At 33.0% G+C, this 27,656-nt stretch overlaps 2 protein-coding genes across 3 annotated transcripts; one reads left to right on the top strand and one right to left on the bottom strand.

Moving 5' to 3' along the window:
* The first annotated feature begins 11,610 nt into the window (after positions 1 to 11,610).
* On the top strand, positions 11,611 to 15,220 carry LOC105163982 (protein NUCLEAR FUSION DEFECTIVE 4). Its single transcript, XM_011082518.3, has 2 exons — positions 11,611 to 12,788; positions 14,671 to 15,220. Exons 1-2 carry the CDS (start codon positions 11,689 to 11,691, stop codon positions 15,101 to 15,103), a joined length of 1,533 nt encoding a protein of 510 aa, XP_011080820.1. The 5' UTR covers positions 11,611 to 11,688; the 3' UTR covers positions 15,104 to 15,220.
* A 4,509-nt stretch (positions 15,221 to 19,729) lies between these two features.
* Positions 19,730 to 25,104, bottom strand: LOC105163983 (alanine--glyoxylate aminotransferase 2 homolog 3, mitochondrial). Of its 2 annotated transcripts, XM_020695039.2 has the most exons (8): positions 24,784 to 25,104; positions 24,196 to 24,426; positions 23,921 to 24,091; positions 21,851 to 21,994; positions 21,580 to 21,759; positions 20,403 to 20,628; positions 20,201 to 20,314; positions 19,730 to 20,113 (listed from the first exon to the last, which is right to left on the bottom strand). In XM_020695039.2, exons 1-8 carry the CDS (start codon positions 25,027 to 25,029, stop codon positions 19,920 to 19,922), a joined length of 1,506 nt encoding a protein of 501 aa, XP_020550698.1. In that variant the 5' UTR covers positions 25,030 to 25,104; the 3' UTR covers positions 19,730 to 19,919. The 2 variants fall into 2 exon arrangements, 1 of the variants encoding a protein (XP_020550698.1); XR_016066020.1 differs by lacking the exon at positions 20,403 to 20,628 and having other exon boundaries at positions 19,985 to 20,113.
* Between the last annotated feature and the right edge of the window lie 2,552 nt (positions 25,105 to 27,656).

The following is a 27,656-nucleotide window of genomic DNA, read 5'->3' as shown; positions in this document are numbered from 1 at the left end:
ATATATATAAATATATACAAAAGAGACATGATTTGACAATGAACAGTACTTTTTGTCTCCCACTACCCAACATCAAACATACCATACTTATTTTATATTATCTCCAAAAACAAATCCAAACATACACACTATCTCTAACTTATTTTTATTTATCTTTGTTTTTCTCTCTCTATCTCCACAAAATACCCTAAAACAAGTTAAAAACAAAACCAAACATTATGATAATGTTTAGGTACTTAGTTATGATTAAATATTTATATCAAATTGAAATCTATATATTTTATGAAAATTAGTTATTATTTTTTTGAATTAAATGAAAATTGAAGTATTATCAAATCAAATATTGATTTCTAACTTTTTTAACAAATGATCGTTTGTTGTACGATTCAATACGTTCACACTTAAAAATTAATTTAATATTCAGTAACTTAAACAAACAAATGCGTTCAAACAAGATAAAAAAATTAAAAAATATCATAAAAGTAGACTCACATTCATGAGACTTGAAATCCTTATTTTCTAGTTGTGAGATTTCAACATTACCAATCAAACAAAGTATCATTGCATTGATTATAACTTATACTGCTCTCCCTAAGGCGTGATGTTTTTTTTTCGTCCAAAAAATAAATTCATTTATTAGTCAAAATTAACAAAATTTGTTAATATCAGTGAAAAGAATGAATGAAAATCTATATTCACCATCGATTGACTTATTACTAACTTATTATAGTTCAAACAAATCTTTTCTAATCAAATTACTCTACATGTCTTCATATGCTAATGCATTTGAGAAGATATATCTTCATTTTTATAAGGGTAGTTTGGTTAGAAAATATTTATTTTGACATACAATAAATTCGTAAGTCAATGAGGTAAATCTTAAATTTCATCCAATTTTTCGGCTAATATGAATAAATTTTGTGAATTTTACTAACAAATGAATTTATTTATTGATCAAAAATAAAAATTAAGAATATTATGTGTAATTTTTCAAATCATAAAAATCTTACTTATGATCACACTAAATCTCAAAAAGAATAGCTGTGTCATCATCCCTAACTTTTATTTACATAGTAACACGAAGTACATAGTTATATACACGTGAGAAAAAGTATATTTTTTTTGGATGAAATGTAAGTTTCATTCATCCAAGAATATTTACAATGTACTCTGAGCATACCCGAAGAGATACAAAATGCCCACGATAAAGATTAAGAAACAATCAAACCGTGTGGGAAAAGCGTCCAAAGGATTCTATATGATGTATGATGGTAAGTATTCATTAAGAAACAATTTTTTGAAAAGTTCTTGACTGAAACTTGGGGATTGAAAATAGAATTATGTAAAAGTAAGAGGGTATTAAAGTGGAAGCTTCCCGTAATCGACAATAATAAATATAAGCTAAATAGAGTGAAAAAGAATGAAAAAAGGAGAAAGAGAAGAAAGAAAAAAAGAGAGAAAACTAAAGACATAACCCGTGTTAGTTCTATCTCAATTCCAAAGTACATTGGGTTATATGGCATTATGAGAAACAAGGATCCTTTTTCGTTTGAAGTGCTTATTATTTGGCTTGTAGAGTGTTTAGAAGTGGTTGAAATGCTCATGTAGAGTCATCATAGTCTCATGATGTGGAGCATTGGTCTTTTTACGGGCAGCAAGGGTGAGCATTTCTAATAGAGGGTTATACGTGGAGCTACTTATAAGTAATTTACATCAGCGCACGATGGAAATTAGTTCTGGATGTCCCTTGTGCTCTTGTAAGGAAGAAATTGAACACCATGCAGTAGTGGAATGTCCTTTTGCACGATAATACTGGGTGTTGGCGAACGTTCTGTGTACTAGACTTGAGATGATGGCAAGGAAAAAGCGCAAAAGTGGCAACGCTCACAGGAGCTGAGATGCAAGAGAATCTCCAAGGAAACAAGGATGTGAGACACATAGTGTCATCCTAGTGCTTTCGAGATGGCTTTCATACATTGGGAAAAGGTATATAAACCTCTCATTATTGAAGATATTACCTCGTTTATTAATTAGTAAACAACTTTAAAAACGTTCTCAATATTTAATTTACCGACAATATTAAAAACTGGAAAGACCCAATTCTAACTAATAAATTCCTACGAGAATTTATTTAAGTTAGATTTGCATTCACCACAACATAATCGAGAATTTTTAAATAATATTATTCTATGTTATCACTAGTTATTGAATTAAAGAAATAATACGAATTTGCAAGTTCAATTGGCTAGGTAAATATTGTTGACAATGAATAAGGGTATCTACCATCATAAATCAGATTATTTGTAATAAAAACACAGAGAATAACACAAATACCAATATGAATGAAAGTAGAAAGCATAAATGAGATCTCACAATTCATTGGATTAAGCATTCACAAGTCGTTAACAGGAATTAAAAAAACTAGCCTAGCATGATAATGAGAGAACAAGTAAAAGAAAAGAGAAAATAATAGAAAAATATCCCGAAGATGAGAGATTAAAAGATTCAAAGATGTTCATATGGTGAATTACATCACATATATATACTAACCAGTTACCTAATTCTACTAGTATTAAAAATGGTAGATTTCTAATTGAACTAAAAAAAATAAAATTATTATCCTAATTAAACTTTTCTAGAAAAAGGTGTTCCTCATTCATAAAAAAAAGGTAGTCCAAGCAGTTTCAAATTCTTGCCAAAAATCGAGTTTGAGTCTTTTCTTTTCCAGACGAAAATCTGCCAGTTAGGCGAGGGCGCGCCTAGTCGTTTCTTCAAATCTGTCCAAATTTTCATCTTGGTTCTTTTCTTTATTTTTTATTCCATTTTTTTAATAGACTAATGCTGCAAATTAATATTTAATTAGGAGCATTTTGGTCAGAATATAGATAAAAATATTATATAAAATAAGTATAAAATGCAATCCTATTAGAGCTAAGACAAAGGAACCTTCGAATGAGCCAAATATGCATAGCTATGCACCGAATGCAGTTTTTGGAAATCAGGATGGTAGTAGGGGGCAAGGGATGGAGGATAATAGACTTAGGAGAGGGGTGATTAACATAATTTATGGAGGCCCGACTAGGGAAGACTCGAGAAACACCAGGAAAAGTACTCCTAATTCTCAAACCCTTTGCATATTTCCATGCTTGTAGTTTGGAAAGCAAGATTGAAGTTTGGATAATCTTTGATGATAGTCTAGTTGGGATAGAAGGTCCGTTGGATGATCCTTTAGTTATTTCCTGAGGAACCCTCACAAGGTGACTAGGATCAGAATTTGGATGCGCCCATTGATAGAGTCATTACTGATAGAATTCCTAATTATGATGGATGTTTTTTTAAGGGTATCATCAGATTGCTATGGCCGAGGAAAATCTGATAAAGGCGTGATTCGTCATGGAGAAAAGAATTTATTTATAAAGTGATGCCATTTTGGTTGAAAAATGCGAGGTTATATATCAGAGATTGGTCAACCGAATGTTTGAGAGTTTGATCGGTAAGATGATGGAGTTGTATGTAGATCACATGAGCAAGAGGGGAGAAGATCATTTAAGCCATTTTGGGTGCTTTTTTCAATACGATTCGGTGAAATGGAATGAAGCTTAACCCTACCAAATGTACTTTTGGAGTGAAGGGGAGAAAATTTCTGGGATATTTGGTCACAAGGCGAGGGATAGAAGTAAACCTGAATAAGGTAAGGGCCATCTGTGATATGAAGTCCCCTGGTCGATGAAAGAGATTCAGTAGTTAACGAGTTGAATAGCATCATTGGGATACTTTTATCGCGATCAACAGATTAGAGTCTACCTTTCTTCAAAACACTGAGGAAGCTAAAGAAATTCAAGTGGACTGAGAGTGCAAGATTTGAAAAAGTATTTTTCTACACCTTCAGTCTTATCAAAACCAGAAGAGGGATAGGCCCTAATGCTGTATATCACGGTGTCAGATTCGGTCATTAGTGCGGTGTTGGTGAGGGATGTGGACGGACAACATAAAACTATTTACCACGTAAGTGTATTGTCACAAGGAGCAGAGTTGAAGTACCTAGAGATCAAAAAACTTGCCCTACCAGTTCTGACACTGGCAAGAAAGTTTAGACCGTACTTCCAATCTACACTATATAGTCGTACTTACAAATCAACCCTTGAAATAGATATTCAAAAAGCCATAAATATCGGGCAGATTAGCAAAACGAGCATTGGAGCTTGGTGAATATTCAATCAAGTTCAAATCTAGGAAGGCAATAACAACTGAAGTGTTGGTAGACTTGGCTGTGGAAACAAATAAGTGGAAGTTATTGCGGTGTCGGAGGACGTAAAAAGCTGGTTTGTTCATGTAGATGGTTTGACGATGTCGGGTAAAGGAGCACAAGATTATGGATAAGAAGTCTGGATCTAATGGAACACGAATTTGCTATTAAATTCAACTTTCAAGTTACAAATAATTGCATGGAGTATGAAACTCCGATAACGGGGTTTCACATGTTAAGGCAGTTAGGGGCGCAAGAGGCACAGGTTTTCATTTACGCCCAACTCATAGCTAACCATTATTCGGGCACAAATGAAGTAAAGGATAAGAGGATGAGAAGCTATTAGAGCATTATTAACAAATTGATCGTTTTAAAGACTTATGGCATAAAACCATAAGAATCTTGTTTCAACATTATCAACTCACACAACCTATTCACACCATATTTTATGGTGTAAATTGTAACGTTTTTTTTTTTTTTTAAAATTTATCATAATTATAAGTATCTTTTCGTTATTTAAAAAATTATAAGTACCTCACGGTACTAACAATCGTCTAACAAACACACCCTTATGACAGCTTATTGTTGGGGTATCTGTTAGACGTGTCGTTAATTTAAGTGGGTATAATTTTTCAAATAATGAGAATATACTTATAATTATGACGAATTTAAAAAACATAAATTATAATTTACCCTATTTTTATAATAAATAAAAAATCGTGAGGAGAGTTTGCTATTCTTTTTATAGGTCTGATTTTATTTAATTTATTTGTTTGGCTCACCAAAAATTGAAGCAACAATTCATTATTACTTGCAAATGAGGCTTAACTTAATTGGTGAAGTTGAGGCTCCATGATTTTAGAGGTCATGGATTCGAACCTCGCCACGTGCTTGGAATGTTGTCTACTACATAGTAGGAGATGTTGTCTATTGTAATAGTAGGTGTTATTAAACAAGATACGATTATTGTGATAATTTTTGTTATATATTGATGTTGATGTAAATGATTATAACTGTGATCAATTTATTTTAATTAATAATATTTAATCATTATTATTCCAAAAAAAATCATTATTACCTATATATATTGAATGTTTGATTAGAACGGACATGGGGCCGCATGCAGTACTTCATTTAATTGTTTTGAGAAAATTACATCTATTCTACTTAGATTTGATTGAGTTAGATACTATGAATTGCATTATTGAAGCTATAGTTATAATTATCCGCAATTTTTTTTATTTAGCGGCGAAATTTTATAAGTACACCCTTTCAAGAGCTGTATGTATACTTTTATAAAGGGCGGTTCGTATTTGTATAGCTCTACCTAATTTTATATGGTGTCGACGTAGTGTATCATAAGGTTAAATTACAACAACCACTTTTAATATTTGGGATAATTACGAACACTCACTTATTGTTTGAAAAATTACAAATACCTCCTGATGTATGATGAAATTATGTAATCCTTGAATGGAGGTATGAAATTGTCAACTATGCCCTTACTGTATTTTTTTCTCTTTTATAGAAAAATTAGTCGGGGTGGATGAAACTTTTTTTTTAAAATTATAAAAAAATTATCCACTTAGTCAATAAAAAATTAAAAAATTTTAAAAAATAAAATAAAATTATCTTACTCCACAAGTGTATTTTGATAAATTCTCCATAAAAATAGATTAAGGACACTAATGGAATGAGCTAATTGTTAGACAACAATCAAAGTCAGGAGGCTAATTTTTTTAATTTTTTTATTGACTGGGTGGATAATTTTTTAATTTTTTTTCATCCACCCGTCTAACTTTTTTATAAAAAGGGAAAAAATACAATAACGGTAGTTGCCAATTTCATACATTTATTTAAGGATTATATAATTTCATCAAACATTAGGGGGTATTTGTAATTTTTAAAATAATAAATATTTATAATTATGTCAAACCTGAATAGTGGTTATTGTAATTTACCTTTATTATAAATATTTTTTCATCGTTATTACTTCAACTAATTAGTACTTCAAAGTAATCGAGTCTCGCTGACAAGTGCGAAACAAAGTTGAATTCCAAGTACGCCAAGGCAATGCGATGGCCGAAAATCAGCCGCTCAAAGAACTAGTAGGGTCAAATTAATCAAGGAATAAGTATTCATAAATCTAAATTATATCAATCATTTATATTATTATAACAAAAAAAGAAATTGTCGTACTAACTTTTAAATATTCAAATTTATCTTTTAATTTATTTAGTCTCTTAAAATAAATTGATCATAATAGGTAATTTTAATATTTTTAATAGTATCATAATTACAGTTTTTTTTTTCCCTCTCAACCCTCTACTTCATGTTTCTCTCTCACATTTTCCATATATTTTTTTTTCCTCGCAGGCTTTTATATTTTTAATAAATTCATAATTATAATTTATTTTTCTTCCTCACATTCTCCATGTTTTTTCCCCTCACAAACTTCTTCCATATTTTCAATAAATCCATAATTACAATTTATTTTTTCTTTCTCACCTTACCTCATATTTTTTTGTTTTCACTAACTTTTTTTCTTTCTCCTCATCTCTCACGACGTTCGTGACTTTACACTATTTTTTGTCTCTTCATCTCATATTATGATTTTTTTGCATGCTCGCGGGTAGGTCTATCAATGGACGGGGATCGTCCTAGTCGAACCTAGACCCAACAAATATTCATGACAATTTGTTCATACCCTACTTGATCTGGATCGAAATATGCGATCTTCCTAAGGTTGGTCCTGAGGTCACTATTCCTCCCAAATATCGAAGTGGTCCCGGTGTCCTCTACTAAAATCCTCCAAGGCTCAAGTTAGTTAGACTTCAAGATGGAAGATAAGCGATCTTAAACAATAATGAGGTAGAAGGCATTAAATAAGTCAGACCATAAATGCTCTGGAAAGAAGTTATTTATAAGCCCAAATATACTTCATCAAATGGGCCACGTGGTGTTATCTTGAAACCTACAATGTCAGAGATCGTGCAGCAAAATATTAGACAGGTTAGTCGGGTCTGGACATTAGTTTGATGGAGTGGGTAAGGCGATGCAATCCAAGCCGATTGGAAACATGCGGATTCTAAGGTATTTTTGCTATTACTGTCCTAAAGAAGGGTTTTTTGTCGTTTTCTCCAATTAGTGGGTTATATCCCCATCATTACTCCCCCCTTGTTCTAGTGTGAAAGTAATCACACTAGGAGAAGTGGAGCAGTCGCCTCCTCTAGTCCAAACAATCACAATCGTTAATTTCAACACACGTGTCCTCATCTTATGGATATGCCATTGGCTCGCAATCTTTTTCATATTAATGCAATCTCTCTCAGATCAATCTTCTGGATTCCTATAATCTTTTCCAGACCTAAATCTTTTTTAGATTAACACAACCTTTTTCAAATCGAAAGTCTTTTGAATGAATATGATCCTTTGCAGATCTAAATCTTTTTTAGATTAACGCGATTTTTTCAGATCAAAAGTCTTCTGGATTAATATGACACTTTGCAAATCTAAATCTTTTTTAGGTTAACGCGATCTTCCGAATGTCGTTTTGTAAAGACTTGCCTTTTTCACGCTTGTTAATATGTCTTCCACAGGCTCATGAAAAATATATGCCTTTCTCAAGCTAAAAAAGAATACATGCCCTTCTCAGGTCGCAAAAATGATCCTTTTTCACTCTACAAAAAATCAAAATGGTCTTTTCTCCTTTGTAGGCATCCTCATGTCTTGTTCTATGCGTACAATTTCTTCAGATTGTGAATATTCTATAGTCGCAGTAAATTCTGCCCTTTCATGTCTTGTAGCTTATAAGTCCCGATCTTCTTAACATTGACCACTTTATATGATCCTTCCTTTTCGAGGTTTACTTTGCCGACATGTTTAAACACTTCCACCTTCTTTAAAACTACATCTCCGAACTAAAAATGCCTTGGTTTAATTTTTTGATTATAACTCTTTACCGTCAAGCCCTTGTGTGGGATCAAAAATACAATTTTTTCCGATTATTAATTTCATTCTTACATACTAATCGACCCTTAAGTAACCGCTCTGGTAAACTAAATCAAGAGCTACTACGATGACTTACTTTTTTAAAGAATTACATAAAAAAGAGGGAACTCCATCGGCTATTTATGAAAGTTCATAATATAAGAATTATCCCCTCAAAACCAGTCAATTCACAGCTTCATTCAGTTTATTGCATGTAGTAAAAATTATTAATTTTACAAATACATATTTTTATTTTTAGCATTATATCCATTCAATAATACACAAATATACTAAAAATAACAAACAATAAATTACAATAACTTTCAATTCAATCAATATATCAATATAATTTAAACAAATTACAATAATTCACGTAAAATGAGAAAAACACTTATATAAAGTTAGACAAATATACACACGCCTGATGAGACTCGATCAAACTCATAATCTCGAACTTATTCATAGGATCTCAACCTTAGTTTCAACCATTAGGCTAAGACAAATATACTTTGCAATATATATATATATATATATATATTTTATTTTACGCACGTTTATTTGATTATAAATTTTTATTAGTAATAATTACATTTTCCTCCCTTGAGATTTGGTGTAATTACACGTCAAATAATAATTTTATGATCAAATTACCCTCATATGTCTTCACGCGTTAATGCATATGGGGAGATATAGTTTTCACCGTTAAAAGGGTAGTTTAGTTCGAAAAGAATCGTTTGACCTGCAATAAAAAGTGCTAAATAACTATCAATTACACAATTCTTTTGTTAATAGAAAGACTTATTTACTAAACGCAAGCAAATTTTAAAAGTGCTAAATAAAATTTTTTAAATTATAAAAAAATTATATATAATTACACAAAACTTCAAAAAAACAAAAAATACAGTCATCCATTTTTGTTATTTGCACGCGCATCGAATATGCTCTCGGCCGCCTCTTAAAATAATGGCGAGAGGTGGAAGAAATAAATATTCTATCTTACACGGCAAAATCTCTTTGATTGATGGAGCACACAGAGTGGGGCACGGCAGGTCGGTTTGTTATGTGTGGACAACAACAAATCTCCCAAGTAATTATGTTTACAACCCATAATTACAGGTCTTGTTGTAAGAGTTCATAGTAGAGCCATTAATGGCCACAAAACCACCACAATTCTTGGTTAACTGCCACACAGTCTTTCTTTTTCTTTTTTCTTTTTCTTTTCTCTCTTTCTCTCTCCTTTTTTTTAATTCCCATGAGAGAATTCAATGATATGGGCATAAAATTTTCTTATGAGATCTGTCGTGTTCGAATCTTAGATGTGTTGGATGTGTGAAATTATCCGTCAAATATATAAAATGTAAGGATTCGTTTGGTTCAAGTGAAAAGGGTAGGAAAAGAATAATAGTTTTCCTTCAAACTATTTGGTATGATTGGAAGGAAAGTAAATTTCAAATACTTTTACTTATTTGGTACGAGGAAAACAGATCGAAAAGAAAAGACTATTTTTTTTTAAATTTTACTGAATTTTGTTCTGTTTATTTTGTATTAAAAAATAAATAAATTAATAAATACTAATATAATTTTGGTATATCAAATATTGAAAAATCTTATTATTAAAAATATTTATCATACAAGAACAAAAATATTCATCATTGACTTCGATGCAGTAATTTTTCAATAATTTTGTTATCTTTTCTTTGATAATTATGTACGGTATTACCGGCAAGAATGAAAAAAGAATTGAAAAGAAAAATTTATATATATAGGCAATAAAATAAATAAAAATAAAAATATGCATAATGTTTGGATTCATTTTCGGACTGTTTTGTTGTGCTTTGTGGAGATTGAGAGAGAAAAATAAAGATAAATAAGTGTGTGTTAAATATAATATGCATGTTTGGATTTGTGTCTGAAGATAATTTAAAATAAGTATTGTATGTTTAATGTTGTGTTTTGAGAGACAAAAATTATTATTCATTGACAAATCGTGTCTTTTTTATATATATTTATGTATATGTATGTGCATATAATATATATATTTATGCTAAAAAAATTTAAAACACCTAGATAAGGTGTTTCTGAATTATGACAAACATGACAAACATTGAGTATGTTTTGACTCATCTCGAAAATAACTCGGAAATGAAAACAAACATAGTGATGCAGTTTTTTATTTTTTTGGTCTTATACTTTTATTTTTTCCGCCCAATTTTGGACGAAAACAAAATTAGACTCCAAATGAATTTTACATACTTCAAGTTTTACTAATCCCCTTCATCTCTTCTCCTAACTAAATACCGAGCGATCTCTTATATATTTCTTTTACTTTCATTTTTTTTATACTCCCACTTTACACCCAATCAAATATGCTCCAATTCAAAATGAAATATATTGAAAAAAATAATAAAGAGACAAAATTGATAGATTATAGTTATTCGATTTTAGTTGCTAAACAATTAATCATAATTTACACTTTGGTAACTAAAAATACATTTTTTTTATTTGATTTGATCATTTCCGTCAATTGACCATTAAGAGTTGAGATTTTGCCACGTAAGCTGAATGACATGGAAAAAAAGAATCTTAAAATTGTACAAAATTAATGAATTACATGCATTTAATTATGAGCATTGTAGATACTGTCTTTAAGATGCCACATTCACTATTCACATGTTCACAAGTGTATCACACTTACTTTATAAGTGATTTGGTTCTGTCTAGCATGATCTTTTGGTTAAAATCCTAACACGTAGAGTGTAAAATATAATTTAGCTTAAAAAATCAATTTTTAGACCCCCTATTAAAATACGAAATTATACTTTCCCCAAAAAAAATTTGAAATTATATTTATGCTCCTTCCAAAAATTCTCAGTTTACAAATGATCTCCTTCTGTCAGGATTTGAACAAAAAATGCTGAAGTTAGCAACAAAAATCACATATATTTTTAAGTTTACCCGTTATTTAATATTCTCAAATATAGTTTTATATTTATAAAGGGATAAATGTAATATATATGTATATATGGAGTGAGGTTAACATTATTAAAATTTTTTCTTATAAGTACATAATTTATACATAAAAATATTAAATGAGGGGTAAAATTGAAAATTTAAATTTTTTTTTTACGACCGTCAATATTTTTCGTCTAAACGCTAATGAAAAATAGGAAAGTGTAAACAGTTAATTTTTTTGTAGGGGTGTACGTGTAATTTTAAATTTTTTTTAAAGAAAATATAATTTAGTATTTATAAAGGAATTATAAGTTTAACTAACCCTTAAAAAAAAAATTAATTGGTCGGTCCTTACCCCACGCTGTCCCTCCCAATAAAAGAAAGAGGCAGCCCCGCCCCCCCCCCCCCCCCCCGAAGTTAATTACTGCATGCACTCAGCCAAGAAAACATTCACCTAAAACTGCAGCCATCAGCTGTAGAAACTACTCTCTTTCTCATCAATGGACCTCCAATGGCTAAGTCTGGTTGCCACAATGTGGCTGCAATCCATCAACGGTACCAATTCAAATTTCCCTGCTTACTCATCCGAGCTCAAGCGAATTCTCTCCATATCACAACTGCTCCTCAACAATCTTGCTTCTGCTTCCGACGCCGGCAAGCTTCTTGGCTGGGTCTCTGGGATTGCCGCAGCCCATTTCCCGCTCTGGCTAGTCCTGTTCATCGGCTCCTTCCTCGGCCTCGTTGGTTACGGTGTCCAGTTCCTCTTCCTCACAAACCAAGTCTCTCTATCCTACTGGCACATTTTTTTCCTGACTGTTTTAGCCGGAAACGGCATTTGCTGGATTAACACCGTCTGCTACATTATCGCCATACGTAACTTCCCCCTCGACCGCCAGATTGCCGTCAGTTTGTCCACCAGCTACGTGGGATTAAGCGCAAAGCTCTATACCAGTATAGTGGATGTTGTGGCTCCGACATCAGCTGCCGAGAGGGCCAAAGTGTTTCTTCTTTTGAATTCCGTGTTACCGCTAATAGTCTGCACTGTGGCTGCACCCTTAGCAAGGGACGTGGATGGGGGAAAATCAAGGAAACTGACAAGAGGGTTCTCTACCATGTTCGTGATCACAATCATCACGGGAGTGTTTGCTGTGATCACCAGTTTGGGGTCGGTGGGCTCGAGGTTTATGCCTCAGTATGTGGTTCTTGTGGGCATGATTGTGGTACTGTTCTTGCCGCTGGTTGTTCCACTGGTGGAAAGAATCAGGGAGAGGGTGCAGCAGAAGTGCTTGATTAGAGTGCATGATGAGGGGTTTGCATCGATGGAGAATGGGGAGAAATCATCAGATATTCAGAGGGATGTTGTTGAAATTGGAGTGGTGGAGGAGATTGGAGCAAAGATGATGGTGAGAAGAGTGGAGTTCTGGCTCTACTTCTTTGTTTATTTGTTCGGCGCTACACTTGGTTTGGTGTACCTCAACAACCTAGGACAAATTGCTGAATCACGAGGCTGTTCTGGGATCTCTTCACTCGTATCCTTGTCTTCTGCTTTCGGTTTCTTCGGCCGTCTCCTGCCATCACTTCTTGATTACTTTTTCCCAAAGTACGTTCTCTCTCTCTCTCTCTATCCGTCTGAGTCTCACGTTATTTTCATTTTATTTTACCCATGTAAAAATACTAATATATATATATATATTTTAGAAAAAGTTGTAATTTTGATTTCCTAATTATAAACGACAATAATTTTGATTCTATAGAAATCCAATTGGGTAAGTAAATACTGTAATTTAAAAAAATTGACATATTAAGTACAAAAATCCACTGGAATTTGCAATTTGGTTGGAATTTTGGGCTTGTGTGTTAGGATTCATGCCAAATTACGGTCAATTTGTAATTTGTGATGTATTTTGTTCTTAATATACCGATGTTTTTAAATTACAAGGCTTACCAACATTAAAAGAAATAATATCAATAGTAACAACACAAATTTTTTGTAAAATAGTGGAAGTCCTTGCTAATTTACGTTACCAACCAACGTAATAAGAAAAATATCTTCTTGGTAATTAGCTCGTAGCTGATTTTACCATCAAAATTTTTCATTGTTGATTTTACTAAGGAAAATATTTGACAGTAAAATTTTGAGAAAAATTTTCAAATATTTTGCCAAATTTAACTATGAAGCTTTCAACATTAAAGTTTCTTTCTAATTATAGAAAAAAATATTTTATTTCTAATGTTAATTTTGAAATCACTAGAACTTAAAATTCTTATCCCTTGCCAAATTAATTTTTAATTAATGACAAATTTACTCTCCTCCTAATTCTTTTAGTTATTGGCATAATTTTCTTGGAGTGAAAATAGAACTGCCCAACATAATTAAAATTGTCACCCCTTTATTCTCCAATTCCTTTGGAATCACTCGTGTTGCTTTTTCTTAAAATTTAGATGATCGGGTTGTCTTTTATTATTTTGAAGCGATTATTACGTATTATATTAATATTGATAAATACATTGATTCGATCAATAAATTAATATAACAATGAACTCACATTAAGTGAGACAAGTACCTATTAGAATGAAATCACATTAAGTAAGATAAACACCCACACATCCTGTAGGACACGAACCATGTATGATTTCAAACTTATTCATAAGACCTCAACTTTAACTATTAGATTAAGACATCGTTAATATTTATTTACTCGAAAGCTACTTTTATTTCGTATTATGATTGTTCGAGTAGCATATATATGAAAATTTCTTGTTAGGACTTGTAGGTTTGATCGAAATAAACCAATCACAGAGCAAGTATATATCACAATTGCTATATGATTGATCAGTTTATCTAAATTGTACATCAATTATATGATAAATATATTACTCTTATCATATGATTAGTTCAAATTCGATCAAACCGGGTCCGTATTAGAATTTCCCTATATATTGAGTCCAATATTCAAAATCTTGTACACTTATTACATCCATGACGTGTGAGAGATTATGGACACAAATTAAGACGAAGAGAATCGTAGGATATAAGTATCCTATACACACACAATTAACACAAAATACAGAAAATCATGATGAGTAGCAATTCTATGATGTATAGGGCATTATACGTACGTTTTTATTGCAAACCTGTCCTTATAATAGGGGTTGGTCGATGAATTTATTGATCCATGTGATTTGTATGTACATTATGCTTCCACCACCTCTCCTACCTCTGCCCAAAGTCAAATTATAACCCCACAACCAATCTTTCTGTATTTATGTGACTTGCTCTCAGACAAGCCAAGATTCATGCATAAACATGCATATTTACATCATCATAATGTCTCTATAGTAATAAAATGCATTTCATACGATACTATATCAAACAACCACCTCACGTTTAAAAATCAAAATGTAATACTAAGAGAGAGAGAGAGAGATGTATTTAATAATAATATTTGATATTTCTAACATGTCTTCCTCAATCGCTTCAGAAACAAACGCGTGTGTTCAAGAGCCGGAGCCATGGGAGCCACCATGGCCCCAATGTGCGGAGCGTTCTTTTTACTACTAAACACGCACGACGTTTCACTCTACGCCAGCACTGCCGTTATAGGCATATGCACCGGTGCAATCACCTCCATCTCTGTGTCGACAACCATTGAACTCTTCGGGACAAAGAACTTCGGTGTGAATCATAATGTCTTGGTCTCTAACATACCTATAGGGTCTTTCTTGTTTGGGGACTTTGCTGCACAGCTCTACAACAGAGGGAGAAATGCCTCCGGAGAAGGGAACTGCATTGGTCAAAAATGCTACCAGACCACTTTCATCATATGGGGTTGTTTGTGTGTAGTAGGGACATTGCTAGCTTTCATCCTTCATGCACGAACAAAGAAACTAATGCATTCACATAACAGACTATAGACTACAATTTATTCAATTAGGGTTTGCTGTTGTTTATCATTTTCTATGACTAGCAATAGAATTATAATATAGTTTAATATTTCTAGCAATAAAAGTGTGACTAATAACGTTGAGATTTTTTCACTTTGAAATTTTAAGTATGTAATGGTAACTATACACTTCACCATTAAGTAAATAGTATTGTTGTTATGGAATAGCTTTAAGTAAATAAAAAGGCTTAATTGCATTTACTACCCTGTATGACTCCGAATATAGAGTGACAAATTATAATTATTTAGTAAGTGCAGCACATCCTATGTATGTGCATAATTTTTAAAAATGAACCAAAATAATATATCTGTATAATTTGTATTATTAATTTTTGTAGTTTCAAAAAGTACCTAAAAATACATATTAAGATAATAAATGAATATAAATATAAATTAAGGATGTGTCTATGTTTTCTCTCTTCCATCCCATTTGATTGAGGTGTGTGAGGACAGGACCTATTGATGAACAATGCCAAGAGAGAAACAAACTTTGACTGGCAGTATTAGTGAATTCAGTGCCATTATCTGACCTTACCAATTTTACCTTGCACTCAAATTGTGTTTGTACCGTTATGAGGAACACATCTAGTATATGACTGACTTGTGTTTTATAACAAAGGAAGAAAGTCCATGTGGCGCGACTAAAATCATCTATAATAGTGAGAAAGTAATTGCAATCATCAAGTGTTGGGGTCTTATAAGGTCCCCAAAGATCAACATGTATCAATTCAAAAGTGTGTTTGGTATGGATATTACAAGATTGGAAAAGTAATCTGCTTTGTTTCGCAAGAGGGCAAATCATACAAGGATCAAATGCATCAATAGATGTTATAGCAGGAATATGTTTCAAGACATTCAAGGAGGGATGTCCCAGCCACCAATGCCACAACACATTATTACGTAAGTCTGAATCAACAGGTAAAGTATCCTGGACAGAGTTCAAGGAAGCTATAGTAGCTGGATGAAATGAAGACTTGTCTAGCATGTAAAGGTTTCTGTAGAGCTTTCCTACAGCTATGATCTTGTTAGTCTTTAGGTCCTGTGAGAGACAATGTGAAGAGTAAAATTTCATTTCAAAAGAAGAGTGCAAGCAAAGCATAGAAATGGAGAGCAAGTTATATTCAAAGTGAGGCACATAGAGGACATCTGTAAGGGTGAGAGTAGGGTGTTGAGCAACAATTCTTTGTGAGTTACAGGTTGTGTTGTTCCATCTGGAAGATACACAAGAGTGGATTGAGGGGAAGGCACAATAGACTGAAAAGCATTTCTGTTTGCACACATGTGATTTGTTGCGCCTGTGTCAACTATCCAAGAGTCTAAGAACAAATTTTGAATGCCAGAAAATTTACAACTCTTACCTGCAAAGTTCACTAGTTGTGCAAAGTTAGCCTGCAAGGGATCTTCAGGCATCTGTGCTTGATGTCTCTCTGCTTTCATCAAGCGTATCAGCTCCTGCAACAACATCTCTTGGTTGCTTTCTTTGTGTGGTTCTTCCATTCGTGTGTTATAAGCCCTTGCCCCTCCTGTCTCTTTCTTCCTTTTCTCAACTAAATCTCTATATCAGTCTGGCGTCCCATGGAGCTTGAAGCAGGTATCTGTGGTGTGTCATGCACGGTTGCAATTGTTGTATTGTTGTACCCTCTTGTCAACGAACATCCTTTGTTACCCAGGTCTGGGCACATATTCTTTTCGAACTCCCTGTTCTCACCTGCATAGCAGCAGTGTCCATGGAATATGTTCCTTCTGTACTGACTTTTCTTTGCTTCTCTACCCTCGGAATCATGGAGTACGCCTTATTTATCGTGGGTATTGGGTCCATTACAAGCAATTGATCACGCAGGTGATCAAAGGTTTCACTTAAGCCCATTAGAAACTATGTTAATCTTGTGAAAGTTGTTTGGTCTGCAGTAGCCTTTGAACGCTCCACAAGTGCACCCACATGTGCACTGAGGAGTGGGTACATCAAGTTCATTCCAAATCATACGCAGCCTTGAGAAATACTCAACCACTAATTTCTGTCCTTGAGTTAAAGATTCAATTTTCCATTGAGGTTGATACAACAAAGGCCCGTTGCATTCTCCATATCATTCTTCCAAATCTAACCATCTTGAATATAGCGAGCGATGGTTGTATTGTGAAGTATAGTCATTATAAGTCTTATCTAGTACAGTCAAATTATATAGTAAGGACGGTTGATTCCAAAAGAGGATCTGTCCCTTATCAGTAAATGACAGAGAATTCTCCTATGCGCTCTGAGATGGTTTAGACTCTAAAAGTTTTTGGCCAAAGCGATTGATCGATTGAGGATATGTTTCTTATATTAGAGCAGTAGAGTAAACGCGTCTCAAATATTATGTATAGTTGCCTAGTCAAGGATGAGAACCAATGACTAATTTCACATCCTTGACCAAAATCAGGAGACGGTTAGCAGTAGGACCGTACTCGTATGGATTCAGAACCTAAATGTTCACGCCACTATTTACCAAGTTTCTAGTGCCATAGTCTGTTGCTAGACGACCCCCATGGTGAAATGATTATTAAATTAGATCTAATTAATTGTGCTAATCACACACGCCTAAGTTTAGCTGAGGGTGAATCTAAAGAGACACCCTACCACTATAATGGGATGAAATTAATTTAGAATTAATTCCAAAATAGTTGAATTGATTTAATTGGATTAAATTAATTCTTGGAGAAATAGATGATTGAATCATTTATTTAGACCAACCCATTGGATGGATGATTGAAATTTAATTAATTAGATTAGTTAAAAATTTAAGTTAGCCATTATAATTAATTGAATTAATTTTATTGGACTTGGTCCGATTTATAAATTGGATTTATAAATTGAAAGAGAGATAATAAAAGTCTTGGATCCTTTAATTGGGTTAAATGATATTGGCTTATGAATTAAACTAGGTTCTATTTAAAGTTCATGAGATGTAGGCTTGATTTAATAGGCTTGATTTAATTAAAATTAAATCAAGCCTAGTCCATTAATATATAAGTCCAAGGCCTTGGTTAGAGCATGACTAGATTAAAGGAGAGTCAAAACTCCTTCTTGGTTGTGGTGTGGCCGAATTGGTGCTCTAGAGTGCACCAAAATCAGCCACAAGGTAGCTTTAAGGGTGGTGGATAGTTGTCTGAGTCTTGTTAGGTCAAAACTCTTTGGTATCTGTGACTAGGTCTCATATAAAGCCTCCTAAACCCTCATAGCTGATCAACAACTACTACAAACACATACCCACAAAGTTTCTCTCCCATTTTCTCTATAAAAATCTTCTAAAGATCTTTGAAATCAAAAGAGGAACAAAGGATCAAACGTTAATCAATAATGTTGTTAATTCTTTGCACTTCTGTGGAGGAACACATACCCACACGTACCTCTGATTTTTCTTTGCATTCTTGACCTATTTATATTTATTTTTGTATATTGAACGCCCAAAAAAGATCAAGAGTACACCCTCCAATCGTGATTTAATTGTATGTTGAATCATTTTTTACACTTTCATCGCGTTTTCAGGGCCGATCCACTCCCTTTAAATAAAACTAAGAATTTGGGCATTGTGGATTTAAATTGCACAATTGAAATTCATTCTAAATTCTTAGAGTTATGGAACTAACTACAAAAACTAGTCATTCTAAATTCTCTCTTCCTTTCTCTCTACCCCTCCCTTAACACTGCAGAAACTCTCTCTCTCTATTGTCTCTTTCTTTCTCACTCATTCACTCACTATTATTATTGCTACTGAAATAGTAAAAATATTATTGCTAGAATAATAAACAATTATAGGTTAAATAATTATAGTTTCAATTATAAACTAATCCATTTAAGTTTTAAAAAAGAATTATCGGTTAAATAAAACAATTTTGTTTAAAACGTGTTTGAAGAAAATAAAATTAAAATTAAAAATTAAGCCAAAATCTTTCTTGATATTTGATTCAGTTTCCAATTTGACAGACTCCAATTTGATCAAAATTGAGCAATTTTGACTCAATTATAATTTTCTAAAATTTTGATTTTTTTTTATTGTAAAAATTCTCTATTTGGTAAGTAGGCGTTAATGGTATTATATTATATATTATATATATATATATAACTTTCTTATATAATTAATGTAGATTCAATATTTGATTTAAAAAAATATATAATAATTGATTTTATATACATGAGATCATGAAAGATCAAAATTTTCTTTCATTGCTATTTAATTTTTATTTCATGAGTTCATGAAATATATAAATCTTATGTTATATAATTATTTTTGTCTATGAGTTAATATAAATTCCTTATGTTCGAAATTTCTTTCCTTCATTTTTATTTTTTTACTTTTTACTTTTACTTTTACTTTTATAATTATCAAGTTGTGTTTCACGAGTTCATGAAATATATGATTTTTATGTTAATTATAATCATTTTAATTTAATTTGTATTTATCGTTTTGTATGAGTTTATAAATTTCTTACGTTCAAATATTTTTATTAATTTTTAATTTTTATTATCATTTTTAGTTTCAAAAAATAAAGCAATCTATCCACTTTCATTTTTTAAAATTCATGGGCATAAATTGCTACATTTTAAACAATACATGGGGATAAATTACTATTTTATTTATCATAGGGGAGTTGTTTGCTTATTTGTCCTATACATATCGGCAGATTTGACAACAAAATGTTGCATTCTCTCGTCATAAAATTTGAAATCTGCAGTACTTCCTTTACACAACATCCTACCAACCAACCTCTTGCATGCTCACTTGCACAGCATTGCCCTCAGCGTTTATATCTTAGACAACGCGTAGTCCATCACATCGACCAGAAAATCTACATGAATATTTGAAAAAACAAGACGAATACGTATGAAAAGAAGAGGAAATATGGTGATAGAACGAACCGACGTCCTCTCTGGTGAAGCAGAGGGGTGGTGTGATCCTAAATACATTGCCCAAGAGCCCCCCTTTTCCTATTAGTACTCCCATTTCTGAGCACTTGCATATATGACGAATAATTCAGAAAGACATTAGAAGAAAATTAACGTGAGATGTTAACATAAAGGCAAGAACGACACCTTTCATCTGCTCCATCACACCAAGAGTTTCAATCTTGGCAGGCGTTTTCAAGTGTCTATCTGTCACGAATTCGACTCCCACCAGCAGGCCTCTGCCCCTGACATCCCCGATGACTACACGATCGTATCATAACATGATTGATTAGATAAATTTGTACCTTTTTCTTAAGTACAATATTTGCAATTTGGAAAGCGGACATACTTTCGTATTTATCCTTCAAAGAACTAAGACGCTGCTTCAAATAGAATCCAACATTGAAGGCATTCTGCTGAAGCTTTTCTTTTTCTATTACTTTAAGAACGGCAAGCCCCGCGACAGCACAGACAGGATTGCCGCCATATGTATTGTAATAGTTTCGACAAGCCAAGACCTCTGCAATCTCTGGAGTAGTTACCACTGCACCGAGTGGTATGCCATTTCCAATGCCCTAAAGACATTAGATCCGACATAACACGCTAACAATTAGACGTTCATCTTGTTTTCTACTAATTGTTAGCGTGTCGTGATTCAGAATCACGACACCCATTAAAAAAAAAAAACAAAATTACAAAACAAAAAGGTGGGTGTCGTGATTTAAAATCACGACACCAAGCATTTATGTTGAAAAAAATAATTTTTAATGTCAAATCACGACTCGACATATTAATATTAATATATTTAAATTAATTATATTAATATAATTTATTTATTTTTTATTAATAAAAAAATAAATAACTTTGTGTTTGAGTGTGGAACTTGCCCTAACTTTACATTAAGGCTCGAAAATCCAACTCTACACTGAGTTGACAGGAGTCACAGGGTGGTTGGCGCCATTGAGAGTTTACATTTGCAATGTTTTATACATGTTTTCGTGAAAATAATTCAGAGGTGATCTTTCTATTATAACTTTGCACGAAACTCTCATAATAAAAATCAATCCCGCACAACGTAGGAGAATTCTCCATATTATATGTTGGCAAAAGTGAGTCTATCAGAACGAATGCCCCAATTTAAACGAACCACGTGAAATGCACATGATTTACTCCAGCTACTTTTGCAAAATCCCCCGCTGGAAGGACCAAATTTGCAAAATGTTAAAAAGTTACATAAAGGATAAAAAAATCCAAGTACCAACATTAGAGGATCAAAAATATACATAAACCTTACATTAATCTTTTTTTATGTTGCAATTACCTTATTTTTTTCTGTACTTCCTAAACACATATACAATTTGACAGAAAACAGTACCCCAACACTATGATAGTAGGAATTATTTGTATTTGCAGTACTTAAATTTTGGTATTAGGAAATTAATTAATTAATTTTCATATTTTCATAAATGTGGTTGAGTGACAACTTCCAAAATAAAGACCTGTAAAAGAGGACATAGAAAGAGTACCTTGGCCATGGTTACAATGTCAGGCACAACATCGTGAGCCTCAAATCCCCAGAAATGGCTGCCAGTGCGAGCAAAACCTGATTGGACCTCATCAGCAATGCAAAGGCCCCCTGCTTTTCTAATGCTGCTGTAGACTGCTGGCAGATATCCAGGAGCCAACTCCATGATCCCACCCACTCCCTGTACGTAAAGATTGCATTTTGTGAGCATAACGGACCTGAGCAACTGTATATATATATATATATATATGTCTGAATAAGATGTACTCAACCTGTATGGCTTCAGCAATAAAACCAGCAACTCGACCGGACGTTCCGTAAGTAATTATCTCATCGACATCTCTCGCATACATCGGTCCGTCAGAGCCGAAGAGGCCTCTATACTGGTCCGGATTCTGTGCGTGGTGGACTCCCGTCTGTTGCACATAAAAGCTAATTAATAAACATGTCATGTGCACAGTTTTGTAGTCTTTACAGTACATGTCATTTGTGACTAAAACTGTGATCATAGAGTGTTCAGGATAGGAAATGTGCACCTCAACTACATGAATATGCCAGAAACTAACCCTTTTTTTTTCTGTAGAAACTAAATGATATATTTTCTATTGGAGTTTAATCTTTAAAATTCGGAATATGACTATTTTCCAATTCAAATTCTTGACCCTCAACCTTCCAATATCACGAGGAAATTCTAAGGCTAAAATCCATTTACCCCCCCCCCCCCCTTTTAAATAGTTAAAAAAATCCTGTGTTTTGGAAATAGACTAAAACCCACAATGTGTTTTGTAAAACTCAGCGAAAACTACCATTTTCATTAGTGATTAACGGAAGGTATATTAGATACGTGAGTGGTGTGAGTCATGGTGTTTTTATGGCATTTTGGAATAAAATGCCCCTATAACCTTATTTTTATTGTTCTTTTTTCTTGCATTTCCATCCCTTCTAAGAATATATATAATTTTCTTGTTCTTAACTATGTTTATGTAAATATCAAAATACTAAAAAAAATTATAAGTTTTTTTATTAATTTATAACTTAAATTGAAAATTTAAACTAAAGTCAGAATAGAAAATAGTATATAAAAGTTTATTTTTTAAATATATATAGATGTGTATCCATATAAATGCTAACTAATAATAACAACAATATTCAATAATTTAAATTATTATTTATTTTAACTATATTTTAATAGATTATGTTAGTTATTGTGAATAATACTAAATTTAAATTACTATTCTATGAATTTAAAAAAAATATTACTTTATTTTGTATTTTTTAAATTTTAAATCAATTATCTAAATTTAAATGACCATCACCCCCGAATTTTGGGTGAGGCATCACCGTCACCCGGAACAACTTTGGGAGACCGCGATGCCATTGGCCAGATAAGCTTTGGGCAACAACGACACCGCGCCATGATTCACTGGTGATCTAGGTGAAAGTGAAGCCGCCAAATTGTTGTTGCTTCCTTGCAGGGATCGCATTGCTGGCGATGGCGATGGCGATGGCGATGGCAAGGTGTGGAGGAAGGCGCGATAGGCGGCGAGGGTGTGGTGGGGGTGGGGAAGGGGGATTAATATTTTATTAAATAAAATAATAATTTATAAATTTGTTAAATTTAATCCTTCAATTTTTAAGATTAATGGTTAAGATCAATTGATCAGATCTACATCTTTTATTTCAAAAAAGATCCAACGATCATTAAAATAAGAAAAAAATATATATAGCAAGAAAGGGAACGACAACTTTATAGAAAAGTTAACGTCGTTATTTAATGGAAAGGAACAATTGGGCTATATTTAAGAAAACAGTGGCAGGCTTTCGCCTAATTTTAAACTATAAAGGGGTTTTCAATTGAGTTTTCAAAATACAAGTCGCAATTCTAATGGGAAGATAACACTTTCTGTCTCGTATTTTGGGATTATTACATTTTTCGTCCCATAAGTTAAAAAAATCTAATTTTAGTCTTTTATTAGATCTTGTTTGTATTTTGACAAAAAAGATACGTGCTAAACATGTGAGAATTAACTCTTTGGCCACTTTTAGTCCATATCAGTCATCAAATTATCATTAATAGTCCTATAAATTACAAAAATTTATCACTTTTAATCATTTTATTAGATTTCATTAGTATTTAAGTTAAAGGGCATGTGCTTAACACGTATATTTCTCACCAAAACATTAACTTAAGACAATTAATGAAAATGTAGTAACCAATGAAACAAAAAGTGTATTGATCATATAATACAAAACAAATAATGCAATTTCCCAAATTCAAATAACATTAGCGCCATCAAACGACAAGGCATGCTCACATGATGTTTATATATATAAATATATACCTGTATAACATTAAACTTGTAGCTACTCTGAGCAGTGGCAGCCATTGTGGCACCTGCATTGCCATGATACCCGTTCCTAATCGAGATTACGTCGTGAGAACCTGTGTACAATCGGGCCATCATCAAAGCCAGCTCATTTGCCTCTGTCCCGGAGTTTGTGAAGAAAACGACCTAATGTACATAACATACACATAACCCTAATTGTGTTAAATCATTCTTTCAAGCAATCAAAGTAGTCTCTCTTGAACTCAAACAACAAAAGAGATTGAATAAACCTTGAGGTCACCGGGCATCTTTGACGCGAGAGCCTCTGCAAATTCGGCGATGGCAGGGTTCAAGTACAGAATGGTGGAATGCTGCAAACGCTTAGTCTGATTGACGATGGCGTCCACCACTTCAGGATGGCAGTGCCCGCAAGAAACGGTAGCTATTCCCCCGTACGCGTCTAGATATCTCCGGCCCTTTTCGTCGAACAAGTACTGCATCTTTCCCTCAACCAGATTCAGCTGCACCAACAGAAAAAGGAAAAAGTGAAAAATGAAAAATGAAAAATGAAAGTTGAAAGTTCCATCAAACCTTGAAATATCGGAAAGTACAAATTCATTTCAGCAACTTTGTTATGTAATTTTTAAAATTTGGCACGTTGAGGATAAAAGTTATCGGAATTTGCTAAAATGGTCGAAAAAGAGCACATGACCTACAGCCTATTTAGGTGTATTTTTACAGTCATAATAGCAAATTACGACCATTTTTTGTTCCGAAAATTTTAAAGTTACAGGATAAAATTGTCAGAATAAATTCGTAAACGACATATATATGTATAGTATATAATAAATAAAAGGGAAGAAAGGCTGGAACATAACTGGATTCTTGAAGAAATGAAAGACGGCTGGGTTGAGGAATTGTTGGCGTTTGCGGAGGATGTCATCGGCCAAGGGGCCGGTGTATGGGGGAGGAGTGTAGTCGAAAGGGGGCATTTTGGGGAGAGGATGCTCATTTTGTTGAACAGGCTTGGTGAGAGTTGATTGCAATGCAGTTGAAGAGCAACGAAAGCGAGAGGTTTTAGCCGAAAATGCCCTTGGGAAGGCTCTTTGCATCATCTTCACCATGAAAACCAGAGAATTTTCACATACACAATGTGGAAATTAAGAAAATGGCCACCAGACGTGCATGGCAGGTGAAGATGAAATTGTGGGATTTAACGTCTTCATTGGGAATTATATATACACTATATAGTAATGGACTGTCCTTATTTTAATCCAGGACCAATAACTTAACTAATTATAATTTATTTAAAATAATAAATAGTTTTTCTGCCTCAATTTTAGAGATCGAATTATATGGTGTGACACAAAATTTTAAGTAAATATTAAAAAAATAATGCTTAAGAGTGTAAGAAATAATTAAGAATAGTAGTATTTCATCTGCATGGTAGATAAAAAGAAATTATTTGAAATATCAACTATACAGGTGCAAGACTTTGGCAACCATGCAATACTGCAGTCACATAAGTCAGGACCAAAATACAGTCTAACTATATACAAGGCTATTGTGGCTCCTCAGTTTAGAGGATTATTTTTCATACTATCACAGCTAAGGAGTTCCAGTCATACCAACCATACCATACGGCTTCCATTTAACAACTCTTGCAAGACATTTCAGTGAACTTGACAACCCACTTATCAAGCACTCCTAAAGTATATAGACTTCATACATGTGTTGATGTTGAAGTGCCACACTCATCACATGAATGCATTATTTAGTCTAAATCTCTATAGAACTCCTCAATGCCATTCTTGAGGATTCTTGACTTGGATCCAGAATATTAGCTACTGCTCGAACAACACCGAGATGATGGTCAGAAATAATACACATTCCAAATAGCCCTCTTATAATATACTTGCTAAACATTTGAAGAAATCATTTCCAAGATAATTAATAGAATTCTTCATCAACAATTGCAAATGCAATAGAGAGTACATATTGACTCCTATCCATGACGTTGTAATCAACTCATAGGTGGTTCATTCGATGATGACATACCTTGTCCAGTGGTTGCCAATATTTTGGTCATATGATACTTATATCAACCTCGTTCTTGGGGTTCTATGGTGGTATTGGAAATTTAACTTCATTTGGTTTGGAATTTTGATTTGAAAAATTTATAGAACTATCTGCTTGAGGATCATTTACAGCATCATCGTTGGGAAAAGTCTCTGGCCTCGTGATAGCTCCGTGAAGGGCTTGCACCAGTGTATTAATTTTGATGTTTTCAAGAAAATCGTGATTGGAAGACAAAGAAAATCCTTAGTTGGCTAAAATTGATATGTATTTGTCCTACGGTTGACTCAATATTTGTGAATTAGTATCAGGGTAATTTTTTTTTCAACATATACTTCCATGATTGGGTAGCCAACTGCAGGGTCCGAAAAGAATGACAAGTTGTCATCATCTTGAATTTGTATAAGAGTTTTTTTTATACCACAGAGATATTGACATGAATATTTTGCAAATACCTTCGTGGCAACCATATGACATGGCCTTAGAATGTATTATAGCCTTACTAATTGAATGTAACCCCCAGTTCTAGACATCAATATATGGTATTATCTTCTATGCTATTGTCAAAAGACATCATCTCGAACATGTTTTTCATCGATTCGAAATAAGTTAAAATATTCCGAAAATACCAGATACTCAAGACGTGAGCCTTAATTAAATCTCCTGTAAAGCACGTATGGACACAGACTGACATCTATAATACATACAATATGTTAGTAGATGATAAAGACGATTGTGCGTCGACCATCTACTTCCAACAGAATGGATACAAAATGTGGATATTACAAGTGGTACAAACATAACATGTTTCGTATCATCATCTATTAATAGACGTCTGCAAAGTGTGTACCAACTTATAGATGCATCCAAGTTGCATATTGTGGTATGTTATATAATAAAATATATTTTACTTTTTATGTTTTCTTTTATATTAAATTTTATTATTTTTTGTTGATCAGATGGAATCCCTTCGATTAAGTTGTCACCCTAGACCACACGATATTGAAAGGTTCAACCCATTCTTAGACCGAGTTGATGCCACATCTGGAAATGTTTATAAGATTGTCACACAGTCACAGCATACACAACATTTAACTGATCAAAATGCAATGTCACATGAGAATGTCCCACCAGATCCCAACATAGAGGAGAAGTTGCAGCAGAATATCTACTAGTTCAATTGAATATCATACTGTTAGAGTGGATATAGTTGGTCCTTTTACAGTTCATATACTCAACCTTTACATCAACATTGCCATATGTCTGAACCGTCACAACAAGATGATTGATTTCGATCAACTCCATACATGCCAAACCATGTAGAAGCTTATCCTACACAAGTTGATCTTGACATTGGTCTTGACATTAATTAAACATATGCACCAGATATACAATTTTACTAATCCTATTATTATCATTTACTGCATATTATGATTATGTGGAGTCTAGTTTTATAACATTATCAAGTTGGTTTCATATTAATACTGGAGATGAAAGAATAAATAAAACGAGCCAACACAGAATGTTTGTGAGGAAATAAGAAGACCTCGGCCCCAACTCCACCAACACAATTGTGGATAGACAATCATTTTTAAAATATATAATTCTCATAATATTTGTAATAGTTGATTGTACTTTTTAGGCATATAAATTTTTAAATTTATTAATAATTATA

Source organism: Sesamum indicum, linkage group LG6, assembly GCF_026168435.1.
Source record: "Sesamum indicum cultivar Baizhima isolate 11 linkage group LG6, ASM2616843v1, whole genome shotgun sequence".
Taxonomy (NCBI): Eukaryota; Viridiplantae; Streptophyta; class Magnoliopsida; order Lamiales; family Pedaliaceae; genus Sesamum; species Sesamum indicum.
The sequence above is the reverse complement of the archived record's forward strand: the minus strand, read 5'-3'. Positions and strand labels throughout refer to the sequence as shown.

Coding starts and splice junctions, on each gene's coding strand:
- LOC105163982 (XM_011082518.3), top strand. CDS start 11,689: ATGGACCTCCAATGGCTAAGTCTGGTTGCCACAATGTGGCTGCAATCC. Junction 12,789..14,670: donor CTTGATTACTTTTTCCCAAA/GTACGTTCTCTC, acceptor CAATCGCTTCAG/AAACAAACGCGTGTGTTCAA.
- LOC105163983 (XM_020695039.2), bottom strand. CDS start 25,029: ATGGTGAAGATGATGCAAAGAGCCTTCCCAAGGGCATTTTCGGCTAAA. Junction 24,092..24,195: donor AGATGCCCGGTGACCTCAAG/GTTTATTCAATC, acceptor TATGTACATTAG/GTCGTTTTCTTCACAAACTC. Junction 20,629..21,579: donor ACATTGTAACCATGGCCAAG/GTACTCTTTCTA, acceptor TAATGTCTTTAG/GGCATTGGAAATGGCATACC.